Source organism: Alosa alosa, chromosome 18, assembly GCF_017589495.1.
Source record: "Alosa alosa isolate M-15738 ecotype Scorff River chromosome 18, AALO_Geno_1.1, whole genome shotgun sequence".
NCBI classification, from domain to species: Eukaryota; Metazoa; Chordata; class Actinopteri; order Clupeiformes; family Clupeidae; genus Alosa; species Alosa alosa.
Genome location: NC_063206.1, coordinates 29,114,594 through 29,140,117, shown reverse-complemented (window position 1 = coordinate 29,140,117; position 25,524 = coordinate 29,114,594). Strand labels below are relative to the sequence as shown.

Genomic DNA, 25,524 nt, shown 5'->3' with positions numbered 1-25,524 from the left:
CCCCATACTAATAACCTAAATCTTGAAACATCATTCATGAGATGGGTTGTGCTCACCTTATATTCTATGTTCCCCTCTTCAGCCTAAAGGAGAACAGAAAGCAGGGCGATTAGGGATGAAGCTGTCTGAGACAAAAAGGCTATATCATGCACACGCACAAAATTCAAATTCAACAATAAAAACAGGCATACAAATCTATAGGATGAAACATGAGGGCTTCACATATGAAAATTAGGATAAACTGTGTTCTAAATTCAAGTGGATGTTTTGGCATGTTTAACCAAGTTAAAGCTTGTTACCGAAGTGTGAAATTCACTGCTTACCACATGATTTTTGCTCTCTCCATGCTACGTGAGCTCTGCCTCTGGCAAAATGTATAGGCCTTGGTCTACCGACCCACTGCTAATGCATTATGTAGCGTGCACGTTAACATTTAGAATTAAAGGAACACTCCGACTTTTGGGGACTTTAGCTTATTCGCCGTATTCCCCAGAGTAAGATAAGTCGATACATACCATTGTCATCTTTGTGCGTGTAGTTACTACTAGTTGCCACTTCGAGGCACCTGTGCTAAGCTAGGCTAGCGGTGGGTAGCGGTGAGTCAGACCGAGTTACATGGAGATGAGAAGGGTATGTATCGACTTATCTAACTCCGGGGTATACGGTGAATAAGCTAAAGTCCCAAAAAAGTTGGCGTGTTCCTTTAAGTTCACTAGATCAGCCCAATAGTCACAATACCTGATTCAGCTATTTGAATCCGTATCGGACCGATATCAGTATCTGATTGATGCATCTATGATCATGAGGGTACAATAAATAATTATATAGTAGCAAAACATTTTTGGACAGAAAGCCTTTGAAGGAGAAAAGGAAAGACAAGATTAGAGCGAGGGCTCATCAGGGATGAGAGACCTTAATTAGTGCAGGTAGAGCATGATTTCAAAGTGTCTTCAGGTAAAATTTAAACAACAAGTTGAAGTTTGCAAAATATAGGTTAAGTCTAATGGAATAAATAAAAGAATGACAACTGAGATTGCCATGTGATGCAAAGGTATTAGGGCTGGGCGATATGGACCAAAACTGATATCCCGATATTTTGGGGCTGATTGGCGATATACGATATCGATACGATATTGATATTTCAAACAGAAAGAGCGAAGTGCTTCATATATTCACTCAACACAATACTTATGACAACACAGCCGGTTTTAACTAGATGTACCACATAGCGGTACAAAATATGACCGCCGCTCAGTCCTATACATCCGTTCCACGAAAATAAATCACACTTCAATTTGTCTCCATCTTTTACTCCATCCCCCACTCTTGAAACTTTTGTATATGCTTGTTTGGCATGCCTGAGTGTGTGTGTGTGGCTGCACAGAAAGTAGCCTACTGGTGCTGAAAAGGTGAATAGATTGTAGAATAGCCAAAGAAGATGTAGCATTGTTACAAAACCTTTAAAATCTCTAAACAATCACAAGTAGGGCAGTTCATCACAGTTCATCCATTGCAACTGGATTGATGAAAGGTCACTTACAACTGTAGGCTACATTGTATTTGGGAAAAGCAAAAGGTATCAGCATAATGTTATTTATTTATTTATAAACAAAAACATCTCTGTCAGTTCCATGCCGTTTTCAACAGCTATCAAAAAACAAAGGTAATTTTTGGATGGATGGATTTTTTGTGAATGTTTCTTCTTCTACATAAGATTTTAGTCATCTTTAGTTCATGTGATACTTTATTGTCAATGCACAAATGAAGTAACAGTAGTCTGAAACGAAATGCTGTTTTACATCTAACCAGTGGTGCAAATAACTGACATGTCCAAATGGAATGCGTCGCTAGACTGTTCATACACATTTTAACGGGCCAAAGTTGAAGAGCTGTTGTCCGTTATTGTTCGTGCAAATATAGGCTGATTCATGTTCCCTTCCGTTGTGTAACTGAGGTCCATGGCTAGTCTGGCTTTCACAGACCAAGCTCAATCTTTTAAGAAATCAAAAAATAAATAGCGACAAATCAGGCTGGGTTCACCCAGCCTAGTCCATAGGCACCCGATATTGTTTAATTTTCCGATTGAGATATATCTACGCTCTGGCTATTCTAAATGCAAAAATGCATCAGGGAGTTATGACAAAACTGTAACTAACAAACTAGATTCTAATAGAAAGCTGTTAGCTTCCCTAAGCTACAGGTAGGCTTATAAGGTAGGCCTATTTACAACATAAATTGTCAATAGGCTATGCTGGAAACCAATGGCTTACGCTTTACAGTATCAAGCGGACTTAAACTGCCATATCGTGGCGAAAAGTTGTAATAAAATTCACGCAGCTCCATGAGTCAAGGAAAGCGTGAATGAAGTAGCCACTTCTAAATGGGACACACTACACAGCTTAAGGTGTGATTGCTAAAGCAGGTGTGTTGCTAAAGCAGCCATAATGAAATGAAGGGGTCATTGTTTGGATACTTCACACACACATGCTTTTTAATTTCACAGACTACAACTACCAAGCTGTAATCAAAGCACATCGATTCCCCTCTCACACCCTGCACGCACTTAAAACAAATAAACAGGCGTCTCAGTCTCACGCATGTATAGGCAAGACTGTATCAGACCGGTATAACGTTGGTAAATCTTCCATTGCACAGAATGATTTTTGTAGCACGTGCAAATGACAGTCGAAAGATACAATTACAGTGCTGCTATCAATTTGCTTGGTATAACCGCATTTATAGTTTTCTACAAATGCAATCAAATAAAAATTGGCCTCCATCACTCAACCAACGCTAACGGTAACATTACCTAGGTCCTTATTGATATTATAAGATTAACGTACCTGCAGTAAAAACCAAGCATGTCCGATAAACATCCTCAGATTTATTTCGGCTTCAAGAAGAAATGGGAATTACATTTCATGTGAACATCGTCCTATCCTTATTAGACGTTCTCTGCGGTAAACTACAGTCCTTGTAGGAAGCGTCCATTGTTTTTCCAACCCACTTTTAACTTCCAACAAAATTACGTCTCACTGCAACGATGCGCCATCTAGTGGACAAACGACTACTTATCGCCAATACCCAATACTGGAAATGCAGCCATGATGATGATGATGATGATGATGAATATTTGGCTTTCTTTTAATCCTACTGAATTTGTAATTATGTATCAGCCGTTCTAATACCGATAGTATGTGGGTGCCTGTGTGTGTGTGCATGTGTATATGTGCACCACCATCTACAGGCCAATGAGTGTACAGTCACTAAATGTACACATAACCTCATTTTTTTTAGATCCCCCCATGGATGAAATTCTACGAAACTCAGCATACCCCCAGAGAATGCCAGGTCAATCATACACATAAAATTTGGAAGATAGGGGCGATTAAAGCAGAATAATATTGCATTTTCATTTTTTACCGGGGGGGTGCAAATCACAAATGAGTGATTATGGGCCAGGTTGATGTGGGCCCTTGAGACCAACATACCATAAAAGATTCTTTGACAATCATTATAGCTTCGCTAGCGGCGGTCATAATTATTTTCATTTCAGACTGCTCTAACATAGCTGTGCAAAAAAGTGTAAACAATAACATATACTAATAGGCATACAGTTGCTCTGAGGGCTATGCTAATAACAATATTCGGTCGACCCTGATTGGCAACACAGGCCTACAGCTTTACAACAAGAAAACAATAAAGGTAACACAAAACATAGGCTACCGTTAAAAGCCAATATAATAAACCAATTGGCATACTGTGCAAATAAGAAAAAAGTAGGCTACACAGCACATACCTGTTTGTAAATATTTAACTGCACAAGGAGTAGGGCTGGGCGATATGGACCAAAACGGATATCCCAATATTTTTGGAGCTGGCGATATATGATATATATCGATATTTTAAACAGAAAGAGCTAAGTGTTTCGTATTCACTCAACCAGCTTTAATTAGAATGATTTCAGACTGCTCTAACACAGCTGTGCAAAAAAGTGTAAACAATAACATAGGCCTACAATAGGCATAAGCTACAGTTGCTCTGATAAAGCTGTGCAAATAACAAAAGACCAAACGCAGGCCTACATTGTACTGCACAATGCAATATTTTGGGCACAAAAATATTGAAAAAACCTGCAGTTTTGTCACACAATGCAGTTTTTTTACCCGTAAGGGTTTGATGGGGCCTAGATGACAAGCAAATGCCTATGATGGCCTAGACATGTTGCTATCAACAACAAAAATAGTTTTAAACAATTAGTTAAACTACTTAAACAACGTGACTGAGTCACTCATCAAGAGTGTGATATACGCTACCGTTGTTTTGTATGCGTTCATTTTTGCATGTTCCAGTTCGTAAGAAAAATCCCTATGCACGATTAAATGGGGTTTCAGGAATCGTAAAAATTGATGCCCCTAACTGCACGCGAGTCCCCCCGTGCATCCTCTTAATAAAATCAGCGTGTAGGTTGTCTCCCTGAGGACTTTAGATCTGCTACTGTATATCGCTAAACGCAAGCATTCATCAGTGTATTTAAATTAGCTAGGCTATGTACCAAAAATGACATTTTACCGTGAGTCGAAGAGCTGTAAACGTAAACAGTGTTGAAACTTAAATCTGCGTGTACAAAACCGCTTGGAGGTCCAGTGGAATTTTGATTTCACAACGAGAATTCTCGGTCTAGCCGTTGATGTGCCGACGGAATAGGCATCAGCACCCTCTGATCAAGGTAAACAAAATCTGACTCAGTGTCCGTCATGTTTGAAAGTTTGTAGTGCTGCGAGGGAGAACGTGCACCGCGCAAGGGGCGCCAGTTGAGCAGAGCTGCGGCTATCTGAATGGTCTGAACACAGAAGAGCAAGTGGCTTTGATAAAATGGCCCATTATTTGACATAATACCGGTATTACGATATTGTCTCAACTACATATCGTTTTTAAAATTATATCGGTCGTAGTCGTAATACCGATATATCGCCCAGCTCTAAAAGGTATCTTAGACTAATAGGTCCATGTCTTTATATAATACTTGCATATCATGTAAATCGGGTTGGGGCTTCACTCAAGGAAACCTTTAAGATCTATTTTTTCTCATCTTTTAATATTGAACATGCTACTAAATATGTTTTTTAGTATTCTTAGAAAACAGCTTGTACTTGTTCTCTTGACATCCAGGTTGGTAAAGACCCCAAGACAAGGTATAAGTAGTTGGTCCAAGTGATGAGAACCCTGCTGACTGTTGTAGTGCTGATGCCAAACATGTCAGCTAACACCTTCTCTTTCAGACCGACTGCAACACGACAGCAGAACAAAAACAGCTCATCCATCAGAGCCAGTTTTCGGTTTGGACTTGGTTTTTCTAATGTGGTGACATCACTAGCCCTTTGTGGTCTACTCCAGTACACCAATCTGGATGCTGAAGGGGCAACTGACTCCCAAAACAGCAAAAACATTCTCTCTGATGAAAAGCGAGTATAGAAGCGAAACTCATAGTCAGTCGCACAGTACCTGTTGATGTGTAGTGTGTGCAGTGTAGGCCTACAGGATAGGTCACTCCGCTGACTCTCCAACTGTTGTACCTTAGCCTCCAGCTCCCTTATAGTGTTAGCCGCAGCAGCAGCATCCAGTTGAACAGCGTTGTCAGAAGTGTGACCCATGGGGAGTTCCTCCATAAGGGTAGTGCTAGGTCGGCGGACTTCTTCCTCAGCAGAACTTTCGCTAACGTTAGACGCACCCTCGGCCTCAAGACATGCACTGAGCCGGTCGAAAACGGACTGCCGAGACACCCGATCTAATCCCCAGTTATTCCAAGCAAATCTCTGTGGTGTGGCACCAGGTTTCAGGCGTTTTCTGCCGCACTTGGATACAGGGATAAGCTCACTATCAAAATGTAAGCTGCAGACGTAAGTGCTTCCACGAAGTATGTTAAACGATGGGCCCTCGTCCCTTCTTATTAACCTCACCCATGTTTTCCGGAGGGTTTCGTCTTTTGGGAAATCATGAAAACTGAGGTAAGGTTGTCGTTGTTTTGAGGTAGAGCAGCCTGGTACACTACAATAACACCGGCGACAGGAGGTGGCCATGTTGCGTCTGATCACCTGATGTAAACAGGGAGCGACGGTACACTGCTACATTGATTCGAAACCCAGAACTGTGACATAGGCGTATTATATGTTGTTAATACATCATGATGTGGGCTTATTTAGAACATAGTAACATAGTGGAACATTGCCATAGTACCGATTAAGTATACCAGAACTTTGACCATCTTTATTTTATATTGAAAAATGTACATAAATTAATGCACAGACTTTCAAATGAGAGATAAATCTGGCAATTCACCAATATCTTTCTTCTAGGCTAAACCATGTTAATGTCTAAAATAACTGACCTTAGATTTTGGTGGGCACACTTATTCTAATGCTATCCCTACAAGTAACCATATTGGGAAATGATGAGAAAACTTCGACATAGAAAACAAACAAGAAACAAACTTCAACAAGAAACAAAACAAGATATTCCATACCCCATGATAGTCTCTCTAACAACGTTTACGATAGGCATGTAAGCCCTACAACTTTTGTTGAAGTTACTATGCATTAAGTGATACATGAGGTCTCAATAAATGTGATAATGTTCATGCCACCATCAATGCCTATCTTCTCATTACGTCTCATTCTTTTAGTTTTTGACAAGCAACCTCAGGACGGAAGTAGGCTACTATTAATAGCCCACCATAGTAGGGAGGCGCTGGTTATTGAAGTTGACACCAGCGACGGTATGGTACTCAGCTGTTTACAAACACAGCTGTTCTTGGACGTCATGAGGCTGATGTTAGCGTCACTTGGTAGTTACAGCATACAACCAAAGCAAATATTTTGAAATAACGTGAGATGCCTCAATCTTCTTAACATGGTTTAGTTATTAGACGTCTCTGTACAGTTTCCTACCCAGGCAAGCTTGCATTGTTAGTAAAGCTAACATGAATAGGCTACGTCACTGAAAAGACTGCTAACGTTAAATAAAGCTTGCTAAAGTAGCGCACATGATATCTTTTTATGACCCAAGTTACAGTCAATTGATTGGACTTATATAGGGTAAACAAACTCACAGCTAAAGACATAGGATACAAGAATAGTTGTAAAGTAACAAAACAGGTATTAATAACTTGAATGCCAAACCCAATATATGCTAGGCCAACGAACATAACAAATGTAGCACGCTAACGTTAGCAAGGAAGCAAAGTTTCACATCAGAGATCACGTTAACATTAACGTTACTGCTAAAGAGAAATTCGTGAAGCTGAAGCATAAATTGCCACTAGATCTTGATCATTCAACTTGTTAAACAGCCTAAGCTGACATGTCCCAGTAGTAAACGTTGTGCATTCTCACTTCTATCAATGATGCTTTAGTTCAGCTGTCCCAGCTAGGGAGTTGCTAATGTTAACTTCTAACGTTAACGTTACCTGCAATAAGTCTAACTTAACTTTAGGTTTTAATTTGAACGTTGGTATAACTTCGTAAGTAACACTGTTTAATGTTAAGGTAATTCATGCATGGGGTAAATAAATAACGTTAGCGGAGCGTAATGTAAATTAAGCTAACTTTAGCCGAGCTATTCCGCCAGTTACCAATAATAGCAAGCTTTCATTATTAGCAGAAGTTACATTAGCCAAAAGGCAACTTTCCTAACTATTTGGACTCACCTCTGGAGGTAGGTATGGAGGATTATTGCTTGATTTCAGTTGTCGCGCAGACCGATTCTTCGTTTTCTTACCATTCTTCACGGTCTTTTTAGAGGCCATTCCGTTGTTAACACAAGAACTCCCTCCTTGTATATTGGACTTATATCCGGAACATGTTCCAAAAAGTTCTGATAGCCGCGTATCCATTCCCCCCCCCCCTCCCAGAAGTCCTGATAAACAAATTGCTAACGTAATGAAAGTCACGGGCCAGCCAGTGCGGGGTAAGTTAACTTTACTATCCTAGTTACTTAACTAGAGCAAGTTCGCACGAAAATAATAACAAAAACAACCTGCTGGCAATGTCTGCCAAGCACCAGCCGGTCTTGCTAGCGATACGCCGACCACTGGCGAAGTTAAATGCATCGGCAAAGATCCTGACATCGGGTTGCTCCTAGTACAAGTCTGTGAACTACGTCAGCGAAACGCGAGACATATGAATAATATACGTCAGCAATCTCGTCTCAAATTCTCTCACAGAGCTTTGCCGACAACAAAATCTTGCTGATGCAAAACCCGTTTGATTTGCGTAATAGGCTCTTTCTCAACTGCCTTTGTATTTACATCAGATCATTCATCAGCCCCATGCTATTGCAGTTGACCTGGACAGACAGACAAAAATAAGTAGGCCTACCCTAAAACCTAGTGGGTCATTCTTAGCCAACGGTGCCATTTGTGTCCCCATGACATGGCCATGACATCAAATATAGCCTAAGTTGTGTAATAATGGGTTGATACATTCTTCAAGCGTGTTTACAAAATGAACCCCCTTCTTCTTATAGTAAGGTGTCTTGTGTAATTCCGCTAGCCTGGATGTTCCCATGCTGCCTTGCGCGCGATTTGATTCACGCTGCTAAGGCAGCCTGGAGACCATGGAGCAAATTTTCGCCTGAGATAGGGAACCAATCACAGAACAGGTGGGAAAGCAAGACGATGATGAGCTATGCACAGACGCATTTGATAGACATCCGTGGCACCCAATAAACGGATCTGGGCATTTTTTTCAAATACGAGAAAATGAACGTTTGGTTCCCAGACCAGTCTCATTGAGAAGTGGTGGCGCTAGCCAGGCTATAATTCCGCTGGATTTTCTTGTAAAAATCTATTTGTTTGCATATTTTGCTAGTATTGAGTCTAAGGAACAAGATTTTTTTGTCTTCAAATTTTCATGATCCATTTTCACACTTAGATGACATCATCATTTATATAATGCATTATTAAGACTGGGACTATATCACTTGGGGGTCAAATGTGAGAAAACACTGGTAAAGAGGGTATTCTGCCTAATTTTGGGGTGCTGATTCTGAATATCATATTTACTTAGCTGATGTTTTAGTTTTAAACCTGCTAATTAGCATTTGCGGCCTAAAACTGGCCTCCATACAGTAGGCAACATAGAACGGGTGAATAGGGTAAAAAATGTAACTCCTTGATATTCTTATGAAACTTATGTTGATTATTTATGTAGAGACAATATTTTTTTGCATTACAAGTTTTCTGAAAATATATGTTTATGCATGTTATTTAACAATATCTCATTAATTATGCACTAATTTGCATACATTTCAATTACAGACATCTGAATATTGGATAGTTAACATTGAATGTAGTCACGTTCAGGTTTGCCTTCAGAACTTTTTCTGGATTCAGAGCCTTAAAAGAATGGCTTGTTCAAGCACCAGTCCTAGGTTATGCCGATTTCAGTTGTCCCTTTATCTTAGAGACGGATGCCATGCAGGATTGCCATGCAGGATTGGGGGCAGTTCTGTCACAGGAGAAGGATGAGTTACAGCGACCTACAGCTATTCCTTTGCTAGCCGGGGCTTGCGGCCAAGTGAGAGGAACATGTCAAATTATAGTATAGTGCCATGAAACTCAAACTCCTTGCAGTCAAGTGGGCAATCGCAGAAAAAAATGGCAAGTATCTCCTGGGCAACACGTTCAATGTGTACACTGACAACAATCCCCTCCAATACCTGCAGTCAGCAAAACTGGGCGCTCTGGAACATTGCTTGGTTTCTCAGCTTGCCCTCCTTATTACAACATCAAATATAGTCTTGGGACAGCTAATTGCAATGCCGATACCCTTTCTAGGCTTCCCACAAGCCCCACTAACACTTTGCGATCTGTGTCACATGGCCTGGACGTCCCCCTGCCGCTTGCCATAGTCAACTTGCAAGCCTCGAGTGCACCTATCCAAGACTCTTGGATGACCTGGTCGAACCAAAAGAGACCTGAAAGTCCTGCAAGGGACTGATCCTTGTATTTCCAGATACCTATGGTTTTGGTGACAGGGACGACCACATACCCGTTAAGACAAGTGGAGTGAACCAAAGGAAGTCCGCAGTTGATAAAGCAGTGGTCCCAGATACAGGAAGTGGATAGGACCTTGTACCGAGCGATCCAGGCTCCTCCTTCCAGGGATCCAGTGCTGCAGCTTTTACTGCCAAAGGTGTTGTGAGTTGAAGTGCTCACTAGCCTACACAACAACCACGGCCATCTGGGGGTTGAAAGGACCACAGATTTGATATGACAGAGGTACTACTGTAACCTGACCCTAGCCAGATGAATTTTGTTCCGCTTAGCTCCGCCTAGCTTCACTCACATCCATCTGGGACCTCTTCCATTGAGAGTGATTTCTGCAACCCGACTTCATGGTTCAGCCAATCAGGGCCTTAGGGGCGGAGTTTCATAGATGTGACATAGTGTAGAAGCGACTGTGAGACTGTTATTAGCGTCACGGGTTGGCTTCGATGTGAGTGGTTGAAGTAGCACGTCAATAGATGATGGACAAGTGGCTTATTCAATCATATGGCCCAGCCTTCTGAAGCAACACTTCAATGGATCGGTTCCAGATGGATGAGTGGAGCTAGGCGGAGCGAAATTCATCTGGCTAGGGTCAGGTTAGTACTACTGGCCCCAGATGTGGCATGAGGTGCAAAAGTGGTGTTCTGAGTGTGAGCACTGTGCTTGCTAAAGCAAGACAACCCAAGCCAGAACCTTCTTTGGAAATATGTTAGCCACTAAGCCTTTGTAGATAATCTCCACTGACTTTACTCTCTTGGATTGGGCTAGCACAGGACAAGAGAATGTTCTGGTAGTCACAAATGTTTTCTCAAAGTTTACCCAGGCCTTTCCCAGATAGCAAAATGTATTTGGCCCGGATCCGGTGGATCTGGGCTGGATCTGCAAAACGGACTCGGGCCGGTGTCTTTTGGCACAACGGGCCAATACCGTTCCGCATCCGTTTTCATGATCTGGCCCAGCTCTGGGACGGCTCTGAACCGGATGTGTTTTTTATTTGGCGGATCCGGGCCAAATGTGCAAATTATTGTCATGATCTGGGCCAGATCCGGACCAGATGAGTGTTCGATAGTGGCGATTGCGGCCCTTATTTGGGCCAAATGTGCAAATTATTGTCATGATCTGGGCCAGATCCGGACCAGATGAGTGTTCAATAGTGGCGATTGCGGCCCTTATTTGGGCCAAATGCGGACCGGCTCATTTTACATCTGGCACCCATTTGTACTACTGTATATAGTCAATGTCACTAACAAATCAAGGAGTTACAGTATTTGTTCAGAATTTCACGCTTTAAAAAGTTAAGATTGTCAAATGTATAAAGGATTACTAATAAAGCTTTTTAAACAGTAATATGCAATACCCCTAGTTGAACTCAGTAGTTTGATCGTGTATATTGAGTGTCAAATTATCAACATCTTGGAATCAATTATCTAAAAATCAAAACCTTGTACTAATGTATTTCAGAAAAGAAGCACAAATTCAACATTTTACTTATTTTATTAAATTTCACTTATCACACACTTTCCCTCTCAAATTATTACACAAATAGCATGCACTGGGTGGTGGGTGGATCTTGTCCTTACTGCCCCCTGTTGAGACAAAAAGGCAATCAGCACACATGACAATCCTTGGTTAATGCTTCCTGTACAAAAAAGACATGACTCAACATTATCAAGATAGTTAAAGGAACCGTATGTAAGAAATGTATTTCAATTAATCATAAAATGGCCCTGTGGCGAGCAGAGTGGACTGCCATAACATCAGTGAAAAACATTACTGCAGGCTTCAACGTGGCTGCGTTTACAATTAGAAATGTCAAACAATATACATTAGAACTCCCGCGACTGCACAGTTTGCATACCGCTTTGTCCTTCTGCATAGTTTGATATACCCAAACCCCGGCGTGCTTCCATATCGAACTCCTCAAGTTGTTAGGGCCTATCACTCATTATCTCTCATGTCGCATGGGTTGATCGCGTTGTCCTCAATTGTTTGGCAAAACACCAGCAGCACAGCAGCCGATTGAAAAAGCTGTTTCGGTCGTCGCGTAAAATTGGTGGGAATTTTCTTTTTTAGCTTTTCGAATGCTTACTGCACTTCGAATTCTTCGTTATTTTTCTGCTTGTTCCTGAGTTTTGTTATATCTATCTTTTTCATTTGTTTAATTCGTTTAAAATTAATAGTGTACATATTTGGTTAAAATCGATTCCCTATTTTAGTTTTCGAAACTTGTGTTGGTTGGTCCAATCGATTGTGCAATCGATTTTCGAATGTAAAGTGACAGCCCTAATTCTGGCCAGAGTCAGAAGCACATGGAAAACTCAAAAACAAATGAAATCATATGGGCACATCACAACAGCCCAAGGTAAACAAAGGCACATGTTGCCAGGAAAAGAAAAAAAAAATCGTAGGCCAGAGCAGCATCACTAACAGCTTTATACAGACTTTATACAAGAAAATGTTTGTGAACCTCTTAATCCTAAAAGGTCAGAGCAGAATTGTGACTATGCACTATGCAATAGGGGCATAACAACATACCTATCTTTATAAGGCAGAAGCAGACACTTGTGAGAAACCTCTGATACTTTGGCCACTTTAAATGGCCCTATAGGCTGAGACACAATAAACACACTGAGGAAATCGGAGCTCATCCGGATAGCTGAAGAAACTTTCCTTTTTTTTTTTTTTTTTTCCCACTTTTTTTTTTTTTTCCATTTTTTTTTTTTTTATTTGCAAACATCATTGACATTACAGAAAATGCAACACTACGACATGCACATGAATACTACATCACGACAAACAGGCGTTACATTACATAAACACATACTGTAACTTAACAAGACATCACATTGACTTGGCTTCCACAAACATAACACAACATAACATTAATAACAGAAAGGCTAAGGATGATTTATCGTCCAGGATGATTACAGATATGATTATCAGGGATGAAATTGATGACCGGAATGAAAAGAAGGGGGGATGGGGGGGGGGGTGCGGATGGTAGCTCTAAGAGTGTGAATGAGGTGGTGTTGGGATGGGGGTGGGGATGGGGGTTGAGGGGTAGTGAGTATGTGAGGATGTATGTGTGTGTGTGTGTGTGTGTGTGTGTTGCTATATGTATAAGGCTGGTTTGCTGTTGGGCCAGGAGGAGAGAAGCTGGAACATAGAGAGGGAGGGTTTCAGGAGAGGAGTTGTAATTATTCTATTAATGATAAGTATAATAACAGGAATAACTGATTGCCTGGTTGATTGCCTGACTGATTGCCAACCTGGGCACCCATTAATGGCCACAGTTCCACCCAGCCCCTGCAGTTATACTGCGACGAGCTGACAGAGGGGAGGACCTGCGTGCCACCCATCGCCTCAGGCCCCCAGCATATGCACACATCCCCCACTACCACGACCAACCACACCTCGCCCCCAGACCTTCACCCAACACGCCACTCTTGACCTAAATATGTACAGTATGTGAATGGCTAGGTTGAGGGGTCTAACTAGAATGTAGCATTAAAAGAAGTGGGCATGCATGGTGAAGAAACTTTCCATCGCTGCAAAGGCTTTACACACAACATAAATTCCATCCAAAGACTGAATGATGTTATGTACAACACAAATGTCTCCACCAATAGCAAAAACATTGTCACCCGTGGAAACTTTCATTGTCCACTGCTCAGTCTGTAGTCTCCTGTACTGTGCTGCTACTTGAAGGCCATCAGGAACAGGTCCGACATAATGCTGATTCATTAAATCCTTACGGGGCAACTGAACAGAACTGATCTTTTCAACCTCAGATAACCGTCTTATTATTTGTGCCAAGGGAAAGTTTGGCTTCCTCACAAACCTCTTCAGTTTACACAGATAGTTCTCAAAGGGAAAAGCTGAGATAGAGTCTAAACAACCATAACGTTGAGCATCTGCCGATAGGTGGACCAAGGCGTGCACATTATACACTAGGGCATCTTTGCCATAAAGCTTTCCAACATGGCTAACAAATGTTCTGAGCAGTGTGTTTGCATAATTGCTATACGAAGAGCACAGTAGAGGACTGAGAAGGATGCACATACCTGTAGAAAACAACATAAAGTTGTTATACAAATTACTCTCTAAATATGGGACCAGTGCAACAGAACCAGTATACAACATAAACTGTCTCAGTTCAGTTGCTTTCCAGCGGTCGAGGTCTCTCAGAGATCTTGGCTTCCTTTGCAAACTCAACTGGAATGTGTTTAGCATCTGAATCAAGCTTTGAGAGATTCTATCAACAAAATTAGAGGAGAAGCGAAATTTCAGAGGACCTCTCAGCCAAACATTTAACAGCTTTCTTGTGACACCTAAACATGCAACATGCATGTAATCTAAAGGAAATTTTGTAACCATGCCAACATCTAGACCAGAAAAGCCATGTGGTCCATCATGATGGTGGTCCTCATCGACTCTATCTGAAAATGATGAGTCAGTCCGTAACACAAAATCATCTACTGGGTATGTCATTCTATGGTTGAAATAAACACCTGGCTGGCAACACTTATCGCATCCATGATATCCATTGTGACCCTTTATGTTTTTCACAAATGCTCTAGCAGGGGTGTCACATACAACAGAATGCAGCTCAATGAAAAGCTTTCTCCCACCAACATAAAATCCTTCCTGCAGTTGCTTCAACTCATGACTAAAGTCTCTCAAATATTCAGCAGAGGATGTTGGTTTCTTTGGACCACAAAAAAGGCCAATAACAACAGGTTCTTTCATTTGAACGTTCATCAAAAGTCCTAAAATGGGCCATAGCTGTAAATTTGAGCTCTTAAACAACGGCAACCCATCGATGTTGATCTGCAAACTAAAACGGAATCCATCACAAATCTTCTCACTTAATAGAGTTAGTGTGTCATGTAGTGCTGCCAGAATGCCTCTGTAGTGATACAAACCACCACATCTTTCTTGAATTTTGTTTTCAGTTTTAGTTTTCAGAATGGTTCGAGCATCCTTAGGTAGTTCCGAATGGTACACTCTAAGTAAACTCAGGAGAGCTGTAAGGGCAACTAGAGACACACTGAAACGTACAGCCCAATTGGCCAAACTCTCAGCAAGACTTTCTGGTTGATCAACACACTCAAACTCTGATTCAGAGTCTGATTCAGATAAATGTTGGTTGTCTGTGTCTATGTCTGTCTGTGTGTCAATGACATCTGTGTCAAAGGCATCTACATGATCATCAAGTATGAAGTCACTTCCAGTAGAGTTAGTGCTACAGGAAGGTGTGTCAGCTATGCAAGTGTGTGTTTGTGCTGATTCAAAAACATGGTCCTCTGTAATGTCACAAAGTCGTTTCTCTACAGCAAGACGAGCTCTTCTCCTTACTCCTGAGCTGGTCAATGGGGGTTCCCTCCTTTTCATAGTCTAAAAAAAAAAAGATTGAGAGAAAAACGCTGCATCCTTTGTCAGTTCTGGGTCCATCTTCACAAAGAATTTTATCTTAGCGCTAAAAGGACCTTAAAGTGATGGGGACCGTTGACGGCCAATGGCATCTATTCATGGGTTTCATCAGGTCTCTTTCCACAGGTGTGTAAAATCAAGCAGATTGATTATGAATGAAGACTGCATGGTGCTTGATTAATACACCAGAATGTACTAGTGAACTGACCCGCTAGGTGGCTGCAGTGCCACTATGGGATGTGTAAAGACCATAGACAGTAGAAGACTGAAGCCCTATAGCAAGTGTCTTTACACAGAATGCTGTAATTCAACAATAAAAGAAGCAGCCCTATGGCTGAAGCCAGAGTGGTAGAGAAAACAGCTAATCAAGCTATATGTCTATGGCTGAAACCTACTAGAAGGAGAACATGGCGCCAGCGAGACGTAAGAAAAAGTTTGAACTGCAGCCAGCTAACGCTCGAAGACTATGTGTTCCAATCCTTCCAAACAACCGATACCAGGGAGAGGCGCAATGTAAAGCCACTGACTAAGGCCACATTTCAGAGGACCTCTCAGCCAAGCGTTTAACAGTTAACACTTAAACATGCAACAATGCATTTAATCTAAAGAAATCTTGCAACTATGCCAACATCTAGACCAGAAAAGCCATGTGAGAAGATTTCTGATGGATTCCGTTTTAGTTTGCAGATCAACATTGATGGCTTGCTGTTGTTTAAGAGGTTCTTTCATTTGAATGTTTATCAAAAATCATAAAGTGGGCCATAACTGTAAACTTGAGTTCTTAAACAGACGTAATAAAAGGTTCATGAACTGCAGCTAACACTCGAACAGAGCATGTGTCGCGCTCCATGCAAACAACCGAGACCAGGGAGAGGCGCAATGTAAAGCCACTGATGAAAGACACATTTCAGGGGACTTCTCAGCCAAACGTTTAACAGCTTTCTTATAACGCATGCAACATGCATGCAATCTAAAGGAAATCTCGTAACCATGCCAACATCTAGACCAGAAAAGCCATGTGGTCGATCAGGACCACCATCATGATGGACTCTATCTGAAAATGATGAGTCAGTCCGTAACACAAAATCATCTACCGGGTATGTCATTCTGTGGTTGAAATAAAAACCTGGCTGGCAACACTTATCACATCCATGATATGCATTGTGAGCCTTTATGTTCTTCACAAATGCTCTAGCAGGGTGTCACATACACCCACAAAAAGGGCAATAACAACAGGTTCTTTCATTTCAATGTTTATCAAAAGTCATAGTAATGGGTAATTTGCGCGCCTGACACGGTGAGGTAGTGACGAAAAATAACAATACAGGCCTCATAAGTGCTTTGATTCCCGGTGCTAGTAGGCGTTTTAACAGCAATTATGTAGCCTATGTGCCAACATAGGCTACCGCGTCAGAGCAGCTTAATTAGTGATATCACTCAAGCGTCTGATGTTCATAACTTAAATAAATGCAAATGGTAGGCCTAGGCTAAAAACAACCATGCTTGACACTATTGTATCGTTTCCATGCAGTCAAAAACTCCCAAATTGTCCTGCTTGCCTATGTAAAATGCATATGACCACAAAAGTTTGTTTTCAAAAATCATTAGCCTATTTACAGGCTGCAGTCAACTTAAAACATGTCCAGATAAATCTAACCGTTGAACTTAATTTGTGCAATGATATATTGAAAACAATTTGCTTGAGTTATAACTTATTATTCTAAGTCCTATTATTTAGGCCTATGTATAGGCCTACTGTAAATTCTCAAATTATGGCAGCGGCCTTTAATTTACTTATAGGCTGCTTAAGCACATGCCTTTATTTAATTAAGCATTATTTACTTTTTATTATAGGCTGCGCAATTGTGCAAATGTGTATGACTGCTTCAGCCTCTCACAAGCTCAAAAGAGGGCAGCACGCGACTGAGCTTGAGCTTGAGAGTGAGACCCGTGGTGTAAATATTAACTTTCAGTGTTTTACTATGTCTGTAAATTAGACCTACGTTTAATTAAAAAGTGTTTCTTGCGTGCGTTCATTCTCTCATTCCCTCTCCAAAATGTTCCTGTTTTAGGCTGACCAAGTGCATGAACCCAGCATCGGTGCGCGCGTCACATGAATCACAATTGAGATTAGATTGACCATATTGTACAACTGCAAAGCCTTATCATAGGCATGTTACATTCATGACATGAAAAGTGGAACTTATAGAACGAAAATAACAAGTTAGGCAGTCGGCAAAACGTTTTAAACATGCGCAAAACTGATGAACCCAGCATTGGTGCGTCGCATAAATTAAAACACAAATTGAAGCAACACTGACCATTGGACAATCCTACTACAAAACCTTTCCATAGGCATGCAACCTTTATGACATAAGAAGTGGAATATGAATGCATTTCATCACACCTGACAATTAAACGGAGCTGTGGCTGTTCGCGATTTGACTGATTCTTGAGCTTTCAGCGCAGTGTTGACTTGTGCGTCTTTTTAAGATGGTGAGCGTAAACGAAGGAAAGCCCTATAATCGGACGGACAAGACTGACAAGTAGACGGGCCTAGGCCCGTCCGCGGGCTACTGGCAGAAGCCTATGTCAAACGGGTGCTTTCTCTTGATCTCCACAAATTAAGCTAGTTAATTCCTTAGCCGCTTGAATAAATTTAAGTTTGCGATTGACAACGACAGACAACAACGTTGTGATAAATAGGCTTTGTTCAAAATTGATACATTCAAGTTGACTTTGCAAAGTTGTGTAGGCTGCCGCGGCAGATGAAGTCTGCATGAACAGTTATTGCACAAGCCGCCGCTTTTGATTTGCTTAGGGGAGATGCAGGCTGAACCCGTTTGAGGGAGAGGCGCAGGGAGAGAATGCGTGCTGTAGCCTACATAATGCACATCTCTATGAAATAATGTAGCCTAGGCTATCAAGGCTAATCCATATTTTAAATAAGCAATCATGGAGACAATAAGTTAATAGGCTATAGACAGATAGTGAGTATGCCTAATTAATGACATTTAAATTTACCTTCAGACTACTTTGTTTCCCAATAAAGTAACGAAATTACAGTAACGCTATATCCCAAACACAGGCCTATTGAACTTAGTTTTGGTGGATGATGGGCAGATGTTAGTGCCCAAGCCTAATTTACCCTCGGAAATAATTCGACATTGTCTTTATACAATATATTTAACTGGTCTAGACATAGTGTTGTTGGGTTTCTCGTAATTTCCACATACAGCTTTACAGAACAAATATTGATAACATTTTAGGATCAACGCCATAGGATTCCCACGGTAGATAGCGTCTGTGACGACACCTGAGCATATTAAAATGGCGCCCATAGAGTCATAGAACGTACTTCAACATATCCAACGTATTTTACAACCAGTAGTTCTAATCCATTTTGCGCGTAGCGCTCTAGAACGAGTGCACCACCGGGAACTCAAATTTCCAAATGACGATTGTCCGTCGTATGAACGAGAATTTTAATCCCTAATAACACCTTTATGCTAATATATTTTGGTTTTTGAGTTTTAAATGTCAGAAACATAGGCTACACAGTGCTACAAGACTTACACTTACCTTACTGAAAGGCGGGATTGCAGACAGGCACGCCAGTCACGCCCCTGAGCGTCCTCGGTCATGGGGCTGAGGAGACGGGCGGGGGAGAAGGCATGATTCATTTCATACTTGGATACACGCCTAACTGTATAAAATCGTTATTTTAACATACAAACACGTATCTCACTACATAGAACACATCACATCTCAATTATTTTCTGGCTTACAGAGGATGCGGTAGCGGTTAAGGAGTCAGGCTAACGTTAGCATGCTAGCCTGGAAATTGTGGGTTAAAATCTCAGCCTAAGTTGCTCTAAGGGAGACTAGCCCTGAAGTAACAAGTAAATTGGCCAAATTAAGTCGCTTCGATATAAAAGCGTTGCTAAATTAATTTGTACATGGATAAAATGAACATGTCGTTAACCCTTGCTTACCTCAAAAGCTAACGTTAGCTAATTGTCCAAGACCAGTTTAAAGTAGTGTAAATGTCAAAAGGAGCCATTAACATTATATGAAAGCAAAAATAATGTATTTCATTCTATTATAGTTGAAGCAAATAGGCTTACCTGAAACAAATCAAACAACTCTTCTTTGCTAGCTTTAAATCAGTATTCACCAACCGCTTCCTTCAATGTCTAACTCAGCTCTGGCGGCGTAAGGCAGTAACGAATAAATCGTTAGAACTAAAAATTTATGCTTCTGTTTCCACGGGCGGCTGGCCGTATCAGTTGTGACTGTGCTTCCCGCCCCTGGTGTCTGATCCGGTCAATGTCTCCATCCGACAGTAAAACAGAGGTGACAGTTACACGGATTTGCCAGTTTGAAGCCGGAGTCAGTAGTAGTAATTATCCTGAACTATCTGTCAAAATAAGCCCCGCCCCTGAAACATCATAAATCACGTCATAACCACGCCTCCTTTTTATGCAAATTAGCCATGTGGTTGTCACCACGTGTTGTTTGTTATTGTTATTGTTTTGTGAGTCATGTGACAGTCATGTGACTGGTGTCAAACCCCTGGGCAGCCATATTGGATGTAAAGTCATGTGACAGTCATGTGTCTGGTGTCAAACAATGCCACGCCCCCTTGGCATCCATATTGGATGTAGTGTCATGTGACAGTCATGTGACTGGTGTCAAACCCCTGGGCGTCCATATTGGCCCCCAAACCCCCATGTGTGTTTTGTGGATAATGGGGAATCAGATAAACTTTGTAAGAGTTGTATATGTTTAGTGGTAAATGGGGCTAAATACAAAGTGTGCTGCTAGGATGGCCGAAAGTGGTTAAAGGCGTTGGACTTAAGAACCAATGGATGTTTGTATCCTCGTGGGTTCGACCCCCACTCCTAGCAACTATATTAATGGCTGAGAGTAGAATGAAGTTTACTTTTATTTTTTGATAAGTCCTAGAGATGTTGAGACATATGGACTAAAAAATATTTTTTTTTAAATAAAAAGTTTAAATTGGTTACCATATTGCTAGGCGCTTTGGTTAAAAAGGTGTCAGCCAAATCCCATTTACTGTAATTTTTATAACTAGAATCGTGGGGTTGTGTGTGTGTGTGTGTGTGTGTGTGTGTGTGTGTGTGTGTGACCAAATGGGTCTATGTCTGGAGGAGGGGTTGGGTCTATCCCCGGAGGAGGTGTTGGGTAGAACCGGAGACATGGTGTCTGATATTGCCAACTGAAGGCCCCTCATGTGTCTTATCAAACAGTTGGACAAAGGATCAAACTGCAGGTGTCAAACAATGCAATCACAATGGTTCCATATTGTATGTAGTGTCATGTGACAGTCATGTCCCCCATGTCAAACCCCAGGTCGAGGTGTTGGGTCCGACACCCACATGAGTTTATTGTTTGAAGATGTCTTTGTTGTTTGCACCATATAGAGAGCTAGGGCTGTCTCCTGTTTAACTGATTACATACACAAATGTATCTGTGAAAGAACTGTATATGGCTAGTGACAACTGTATGCTTGCACGTAGAGTCATTATAATGATGTGTTTTGGTTGTGCTAAGTACCCATGTGGCTGCCCTGATGTTGCTAACTACTCTGCATAGGGGGATGTAAGCAGTTAGTGTATGGGTCTTAGGATCAAACAATTAAACGGGGATGCTGATTAGAACCGGAGACTTGGTGTCTGATATTGCCAGCTACTATTCATAGGGGGATGTAAGCAGTTAGTGTATGGGGCTTAGGATCAAGCAATTAAACGGTGCTGCTGGTTAGAACCGGAGACATGGTGTCTGATATTGCCAGCTACTATGCATATCAGGATGTAAGTAGTTAGTGTATTGGACAGAGGATCAAACAATTAAAAACGTATTGGCTGGGGGGTGGCGACTGTCTGGATCTGCATTTGTAATAAGGCCTATGGCGTACAGTAGGCGGGGTGATGAGGGTCGTGGTCAATGGTCCGTTGACCAATTGAAGGCCAGGGGGCCAAACCTACAAACTAATGTAATGACGTATTACCGGCCTACATTTTGAATGGTCAGCCCCTAAGGTTTAAAAATCCCTGTTAGAACATTCTGCCAGGTATTCATCAGTCTTCATCATTGACTTGTCTGTAGTCAGAAGATAGCTGTGCAGCATGGACCTCAGTACATGTGAGTATGTATTTGCATTAAGATCTATTTACCCTTACTGTCAATGGTTGTCTATAACATACATGAAATACTTTAATTGCCATTAACACATTTTTTTTTTTTTTTTTTTTGTTTTAACAGTTTGTCAATCCTTGGTGGTTCATTGAATACAACTGGTGATCCCATAGCATCTAATGTTAGACCCGGATATCTAAGCCTACTTTTGAAGTCCCCCAAGCTAAATATTACCTTGTGTGGAGATTTGTATTTGTTTATTCCTGTTTCCTATTCTTTTTATTAGTAGGCTATTTGTTAATAGTGTATTCTGATTGTTTCTACATTTTCAGTGCATGGTGATATACTTGACAAGGCAGAGGGTGATTGTGCTTCTGAAGGTATGGTTTCCCTGGAGTTTACTGCTTGATATCGTGTCTTAATCTAAAAGTGTTTCTTTTTATATTTACACATTCAATATCCATCCTATTTCATAGCCACGAGACCTGTTCTATCTGATGATAATCAGGTCATCAGAGACTCCGACACAACAGAGTCCATTCTGCCTGGCGAACACGCATTGGATATACCGATCGGGGTGTCTGAAGCGGAGGATACATCGAGTAGGCCTGCCCCCACGGGGTCCACAGCCGCTACAGCGGGGGAATCATCCGACGTCCGTATCTGTCACAAAGCAACTGAGAAGCGTCGTCATTGTGATATTGAAGATGATCTAACCGAAACTGTGGGGTCTGCTAAGCGGTTATATGTGGGTGTTCAAGAAACGATTGGTAAGTTGAAATTCACCAATATCTGTTTATGATCAAATAAAACATGTGCTAGGCGCTCCCATAGTAGGCTAATGTGTTAGCTATCATTTACAGATCTGACTACAACGGATGGCGCTATAGGCCTTGGAGACGCATCTATCAACAACGGGGTTGCTTATTCAAAGGGCTATCGACCTATTGTCAAGACTCAATCAGAGGATATCAACCGCGCGGATTTATGGACTGATACACAACTTGAAACATGGGATATTAATGGAACGGATTTTGATGACATATCTGACTGGGATATACTAAACGCTGTGGAAGCCAACGAATCCTGTGAAGTTCATAAAAGGTCAGTTTTAACGGTTGTTGATGACTTGGGGTCGGCTGGGCCCTCTGTAAGTAATGCTGTGTGTGATGTAAACTCAGGTCACTATAAGTACACAGATGCAGAATCAGCCTTGGATACTGTTGTGTTGATGCTAAATGATGCTAAGCCAAAATGTGGTGAACGTTTAAATACACACATGACTCGTAGTGCTACCGGTGTAGTAGATCCATGCGGCAATGCATTAGATCTGGTTGTTGGTGCTATGAAAATTCTGCATGAGGTCTGCAGAGATAATCACGTCGCTACCAAGAATCATGCGAAGAATTTCGCAGTTGTTATGGATGGTATACAGAGCAGGGATGATACTTTTATGTTGATCTAGACTTTGTTAAAAACCCTATTATGATAGATTGTCTAAGGGCTTTTTTGTTTTGATTTGTAGCCTTTAGGTTTCTTTTTTTCTATTGCTGTTTTTATTTTTTAATTATTTTTATACTAGTTATGATTGTACACGCGTGTGGTAGGCTATATATCGTAATTTAGTTTTAAAAGTCTTGAATAATTTGCTGAGTAATCACAGAGTAGCAATGCCTCCATACATAAACGCTCTAGAAATGATGAATCAAACAGCGGGGTGACGACAACGAGCCGCCTGATAAACGCAAAGAGATGGCTACCCTGACAGTGTTAACACTCTGCAAACAATGGTTGCTCAGCTTGAAAGCCATGCTGCTAGATTCGCACAAAAACATTGACCGGACAATCCTATTATCAAGCGCATGAAACAGAATTTGGTTACATATCACAGGAGCTGCATAGATTCAAACACCACACAGCCATCCATTAGTCAGAGACCAATACATGACCCTATTAACATGACCCATCCTTACTTTCAGACAAATAATGTTACACCTGGGCCACTCCCGATAGATACACCAGTTGATGGGCCCTCAGTATGCATGGATGTGTTAGCTGGAGGTTCTGGGGTGCAAAAAGGCACTGGTGGTGATATGCATGACAAGGCTCCCGCAGTAAGCATGGATGTACAACCTGGCGGGTCTGGGATGCAAACAGGTACTGGCGGTGATGTACATGATAGGTCTCCTACATCTATTTTACAAGATGCGCCCTCGGTGGGTGTGGATGTGACCCCTGGCCGTTCTGGTGTACAGCCCTGTGACGGTGGCCATGTTGGACATGACACGGCCCCTGATTACAATTTAGACCGTGATGCCATAGAACGCTTAGCGAATGAGGGTGGTGTTGTTGGTGATTACAGAGTTATAGCCAGGCCCCGTTTCAACAGTATGGAACTAAGTAGGCCGCTAAATTTTAGGGGCATCGCGATACTGACATGGCTTCATACATAGAACACTGTTACGCTATCTTGAACGATATTGTGGATTTCTCAAGGAGATTAGGTGGTGAAAATGCAGTTATCAACATTGTGTTAAGGGGTGAAAGTCTTACTACCGATGTACAGGCTAAATTGACAAATGAAAATGGTTATGCTTTGGACCGGTTGATTGAAGCTATTGAGAGGGTGTTACAGAGTAATACGATGCTCTTGGCCGATCAGAGTCTGGATCTCCTCGTCTCTATAGTGCACAGTGGAAACGGTGGTGGTTATAGGAAGCTGAAGGATTTGGCTCATGATGAGGTCATCAGGAAGAAAAAAATATGTTTGTTCACGCCTGCTAATGACTCAAACAATGCCTGTTTAGCTATTTGTCTGGCTCATTTTTTGAACCCTGATGCCACAGCCGATAGATTATTGGAGCTGGGGGCTGACATGCATGAGCATGCGGGGTTCACGCCTCAGCAGCAAATAGGTTTTGCTGATGTGGCCGTGTTTGAGGACATGAATGATGTTAAAATTGTGGTCTTTTACCGAACCCCCCTACATGAGTTGCTGACGTATCAGACTAGGGTGGCACCCGACCCTAAGAAAACTGTTTATCTGTACCTCCATGACAATCATTACCACCGGATTTTATACCAATACATTCCTGGGGAAGGACACTTTGTGGTTTTGCTACCGGGCTACAGTAGTAAACGCGATCACGCGTGTAAATACAATTGTGATGTATGCAACGATGTGAATTGCCACAAAAATAAAGGACCATCAGTATACTGCCGTGATTGTATGCGATACTGCAAATCAGCTTACTGCCATTCCAGACACAAACAACCTGCACCCACTGGGGTTATAGGCAGAATGGTGGTCCCATGTGATGTCACTAAGTACTGCAAAAAGTGTAACAGACGATATCATGTTAGCATGAATAAGAAAAACCCCCACAGATGCTCATCCATGCGTTGTCCTCACTGTAAAGCCAATTTGGTGCCTGGTGATAACCATAGCTGTTTCATTCAACCCTTCAAGCCGGAAGAGACAGAGCCCAAGTATATCTTTTTCGATTTAGAAACACGATTTGAAAATGGTAAACACCAGGCTAATTTTGCTGCTGCCATGACTTTCAAAGGGGGATCTTTTGAGGCCGAGGGTAGTAATTGCGTGTTTATGATGTTGAGACACTTCAGACGGTCTACATATATAAAGGGCTACACGGATGGCCCCAATGCATCAGGGTTTGATAATATAATTTTACTGGAGCATTTCACCAAGCTAGGGGTTACGCCCAAAATAATCATGACTGGATGCAGATTAATTTTCATGTTTGATGAGATCTTTAAACAGCGGTTCATTGACAGCTATTCGTTCATCCCCATGCGTTTGGCTAAGACAACTGAGGCCTTAAATCTGAACACCGGTGAAAAAGGGTACTTCCCACACA

The 25,524-nt window shown here is 41.6% G+C and overlaps 1 protein-coding gene across 1 annotated transcript in view; it reads right to left on the bottom strand.

Moving 5' to 3' along the window:
* LOC125311365 (GTP-binding protein 2-like) overlaps positions 1-8,347 on the bottom strand; it is a 54,243-nt gene extending 45,896 nt beyond the window's left edge. The window contains exons 1-2 of the mRNA XM_048269319.1: positions 7,706-8,347; positions 57-83 (exon numbers count right to left, since the gene is read on the bottom strand). Coding sequence (XP_048125276.1) covers positions 57-83; positions 7,706-7,891 — 213 coding nt within the window. The 5' untranslated portion in view covers positions 7,892-8,347. The remainder of the gene's footprint in view (positions 1-56; positions 84-7,705) is intronic.
* Positions 8,348-25,524: the final 17,177 nt, after the last annotated feature.